Source organism: Gavialis gangeticus, unplaced genomic scaffold (assembly GCF_001723915.1).
Source record: "Gavialis gangeticus isolate Ggan-Ray unplaced genomic scaffold, GavGan_comp1, whole genome shotgun sequence".
NCBI classification, from domain to species: Eukaryota; Metazoa; Chordata; order Crocodylia; family Gavialidae; genus Gavialis; species Gavialis gangeticus.
In genome coordinates, this window is record NW_017729032.1 from 124,554,624 (window position 1) to 124,559,530 (window position 4,907).

The following is a 4,907-nucleotide window of genomic DNA, read 5'->3' on the forward strand; positions in this document are numbered from 1 at the left end:
TGTGGGGGGGCAGGGGAGGGAGGAAATGCCGCTGCAGGCTGGGGCTGCACTGGGCTCTTCCTGGTGCGTGGGGGCTGCAGAGCTGTGCTCAGGGCAGGTGGTAGCAGCAGCACTAGGAGGAGGCTAGACCAGAATTTGGGGTGGCTGCAGCCCCCCCTCCCCCATGTAAGCCTCCTCCCAGCACCACCGCCACCCGCCCCAAGTGCAGCTCCCATGTGCCGGGAAGAGCCTGGCCCCAAGCCCACAGGGGCATCTCGCCCCAGCCCCACCTCTCCTCCCCACGGTGCCCTCCAGGGGTGCATGAAGCAACAGGGGCCCTACCCCCCTGCCCACGACCCCCAGATGAACCATGGCTTCATCTCACGCCCTCCCCTAGCTGGGCAGTGCCGACCCCAGCCTCAACCCCACTTCCTCCTTCACCACAGAGGCCTTGATCTGCCCCCCTACACCCCTTCCCTCCCCACTCCCCATCTACCACAACAGACTTACCAGCTGCATGCTGCTGTATCGGAAATTAGATCAGTATCTGCCGACATGCTTCCTTAAAAATTGGCTATTGGTATCAGCCCCCAAAATCTCTATCAGTGCACCTCTAAACAAAAGGTAGCAAAGGGGAAGAGTTGCAAGGATCCTGAAACAGAGGTATGGGAGGATTACAGAAGGTGTTTGTTAACAGCAATATGGACAGTGAAATGTCCTTCACCCACAGAAGCACACAATCCCTTTACTAAATTCAGTCCTAACATCATCTCCATTACGAAATAAAATGCTGGATGGCAGGCTGACTCCACACTGAGTCTACATGACCTCATGAGCGGAGACCACTGTGCTATACTGTATCTGATGGGCAAGCTTGTCCTGCCATACTATGCTTAATAACCCTGCTGTGTGGCATGGAAAACTCCTAGGATCTTCCTCAGGAACAGAACTCCTTTTAGTAGAGCAATACTCTTGTAACGCCCACACAGGCAATACAGCAAAGTCCAAAAACTCTGTTTAGAAGAAAAAAGAGTCCCTATATTAGCAAAGACAGGGTGGAAGAGCATGCTTTAATATGAGCACAGTTCTACAAACTTATTTAAAAGAAATGTCTCTACATACCACTGTGCCTTGCCTTTTAACATACTTAAATCAAATAAATATTCTATAGAACATTTGCAAAATTCTATAAATGTCTGCCACATTCCAGTACAAATCTAGAATTTTTCCCTCTCTAAAAGTGAACCTTAAAAGATTAAAAACTGCTAACATCTGGTGGCCTGGTCGATCTAGCCTAAGTTGAGAAGACTGAGAAGCCTGAGTCCAGGTTGGGCAAAATGGCCCAGTAACGTGAAAGACTGAATACTGCACCCCTTACACACTCCTCTCTTTAATACTTTAACTGTTCCTTAACTGTCTCTCCTTGTTATCTTTTTCATGAAGTGGCTTTGGAGAAGCAAGCACTATTGTAAGCAAAAAAAACTTAAACTGAAAAAAAAAAAAAAAAGGTACCAATAAACCTGAATGCTACGGCTGGACCATAAGGAAAATTAACCCATTTGTTTCAGACTGGTTATAGCAGTGCGGGCGAACCTTTGCCAGGTTTGCCACAAATTAAACCCCACTCCCTCTAAACGCCACTCTTATCTCCTTCCCCTACACAATATGCTACTCTGCCTTCTGTTCCCCATGTAATCTACCACTCCTTTCTGCTTCCTGCCCAGTGCTCCTCACCTGATCTACTGCTCTTCTTTCTGCCCTTTCTGCCACTGCTATCTGTCCCCTCCCCTATTTGCCACAGAGGCTGCCTGTGTCACTTGTGGCAGATGTGCTTTAAGTTGAACACTTTGGTTATATACTTATGTACTTTTTTATCACCATCATTCCTCTGAGTATCATCATCATTCCTCTGAGCCAAAATGATTTTACAAATAATTACATTTTCAGAATATTATCTTACCTCTATAAATAAAGGAGATATAATTGTAGATAAGCACTGAGACAAAGGCCGCTTTGGAATATTTTTTTCCTTTGGGAGGTGGAAAGGGAAAAAAAGATGAAGAATCAGTAACATGACTGCAATTAAACACATGCAATTCGCATTGCAGTTTCAAGCAATCCCAATATCCTCAGTACTTTCAATTGTTGCTCAACAAATTATTTGCTCTAATCAACTTGATATAAACAAAAACACCATTATGTACACGTGCAAACAAATATGAAGAGCTAAAATATTTAGGGCAAGATTTGCTGAGGAAGGGCTATCCATCTTTGGTGTGGCTAGGAAGCACATGCTGCAGTGGCAGCCCCGCCCCACAAATCCCCCCACTGTATAAGCTGGGCTAGTGGCACACAGCCCCCCACAGACTCTGCCATGTGGGTAGCTGTGGCAGCAGAACACAGCCCTCAGCCCCACACCATGCAAGCATGTAAACCCCTAGGCTCTCGCCTTTGCATGCAATACCACAAGAAGAGGCCATCAGGGGCTGCAAGCTGCTTGCCAGCCCTTCACAGGCCTCCAATTAGACAGCCATGCACTAAGGAGTGTGCAATTTATGTTCCCATACTTAAAAGTTAAGTGTGCCGCTTTGAAAGCAGGTTGCTCAAACCAGACAATTCAAGCACCTGAGTTCCCTATTACTTTACATGGGAACAGTTAGGCACTATGATGCAAGCAAATGGACAGCTAAAGCTGGCCAACAGAAAGTGCTGGAGACAGTGGTATGCCTAGAATTCCACCTCTCCCCCAGGCTTAGACAGCTACCTTCAGTCCTAAATTGGGTGCCTATGTGCCACTGAGATTCAGCATATAAAACCTGCACTTGGACTTAAGTGCCAAAATAACCCCTTTCAGTACAGACAACCAGCTGACATTAACAAAAAAACCAAACACACACTCTCTCTCTCTCCTTCCTTCCCTCCCTCCATGTGCGAATGCTCTAACCAACACTGGTTACAGCATTCATCCATGAAGCGGAAATTTGGTTTCTATGCCCTCTTCACATGGAAGATGTTCAAATCAACAACTCCTATGTTTCATAAGAGTGCTCTAACCATAGAAGTAGAGGCTTGCACTGGGTTGCTGAAGCTAGGCCTTATGCAAAAAGGACTGCAAGCTCCATAATGTCAGAGACAAACAAAGTAAGAGGGAGTAAAAGTGTAGCCAAGAGATAAAGGGAATCCTGGAATCTGGTTCTAACACACTAGGCATTTTTCATTATTCACTGGATAAAATGAGTTCTGGATTAACAAAAGAAAACTCAAGTTCTTTTTTGAATATCATGCTTAGCTCCTATTGTTTTAATAATGAATAATGTTATTAGATCAGTTGTTTTGCAACTGTCCATATTTACAAAACCAATGTGGTTTGAAGTATGTTCTCAGTGAATAATTAAATTAATACAATTGTCTTGAGAATGACAAATGTGCATTATGAAAAAAGTTTTTCTGGAGAACACACAGTAAAGCTGAATAAACCACTCCAAATTTTCTTGGCAGGTGCAAAGTTTGTAAGTGGAGAGTTACTGATATTATAGTTGTCATGAAAAAAAATCTACTGCTTATTTATAGGGAAGAAAAAAAAACCTCAAACCCTAAAAAAACTAAACTAAAACACTAATACAGAGCAAAAAATACGCTGGACATTGGGCAATACTGTGTTTAGATGTATATCTTTCTACATACTCTTAATATCAAACATTAATAAAGTACCTTATTTTTTTCTAGCTCTTGTGGCTGGGCTGCTCCATTCTCCAGACTCTTAGGATCCTTTTCTCTAATTGTAAAAATCCAGTCCCCTGAATCACTGCTGCCTGAGGCCTGGCCATCTGTTTCACTTTAAAAAAAAACCAAAAACAAAAAAACCAAAGAAACAGAATTTTCAGAAATTGCCTCTTATTGACTTACTCTGCCAGACAAATCATAAAACCTCCACCTAAGAGCAAAGTTCGGATAGGCTACTCAGGCCAGTGAACTGAGATTAACATCTGTCGCATTTGTTCTCTCTCCTTCCCCAGGGAGAGAAAAGCATGTAGCCAACCGTCCTGTTTGAGTACAGTATATTTGTTAATATGTATGTATTTACATTACAGAAAGGAGTGACACAACAAAGAAGTGATTCTTGCACTTAGAATGGGAGATGGTGAGCTCTGTACTGGCTGTAAAACAATAGGGAAGCTGAAACAGAAGGAACTTCCCAAGTCACTGAGTCCAGTTCCCTGTATTTATGGGCGATCATAAGTGTCTTGTTCAAGGAGACACCTACTCTGTCACCCCCATTTCTCCCAATCACACAAGACAGATAGAATTACTGATAAAAAAAATTGTATTGTACCACAGAAAGAAAGCAGGACAGACAAAGGGGCCACTTAAATGCTTAGGCCACTAGAAAGGGAATATGTTAGGTAAAATATGCTCAGATGACCCCAGAGAGTAGACCACATATTACATTATAGGAGGAAGGCAAAAATCCCAGTGGTCCTTGCTAATCTGGTATGGGCAAAGATTCCTTTCTGACACCAAATCCAGGCCCTTGAGAGGTTTCTCAGTATCATTTGAGACTGCCAGTGCACCCAGGCCAATTTCCCACATCTAGGTACAAACACGACCAAGGCTTCAGAGGAAGCTTAAAGGGGGAACATGCCCAAAGAACCTAAATAATGAATTCAAGGTACAGAAAAATCAATTCTGTCTGGCCCCAACAGTAGGCTTGTGCAAAGCGGCTAGTATTTCGCTTTGGATTCGGGTGATTTGGGGGACAGTGATTCGATTTGGTGATTCGAATCACTGTCCAGAATTACAGTTTCATAGTTAGTAGGGTCGGAAGGGACCTGAGCAGATCATCAAGTCCAACCCCCTGCCATGGCAGGAAAGAGTACTGGGGTCAAATGACCCCGGCAAGGTGTTCATCTAGTCTCCTCTTAAAGACC

General features: G+C 43.9%; 1 protein-coding gene across 4 annotated transcripts in view; it reads right to left on the bottom strand.

Moving 5' to 3' along the window:
- Window positions 1-4,907, bottom strand: part of STK24 (serine/threonine kinase 24) — a 163,986-nt gene that overhangs the window by 7,730 nt on the left and 151,349 nt on the right. For all 4 annotated transcript variants that reach the window (XM_019523946.1, XM_019523942.1, XM_019523944.1 and 1 more), the window contains 2 exons: window positions 3,691-3,814; window positions 1,940-2,008 (listed from right to left, as the gene is read on the bottom strand). In XM_019523946.1, coding sequence (XP_019379491.1) covers window positions 1,940-2,008; window positions 3,691-3,814 — 193 coding nt within the window. The remainder of the gene's footprint in view (window positions 1-1,939; window positions 2,009-3,690; window positions 3,815-4,907) is intronic.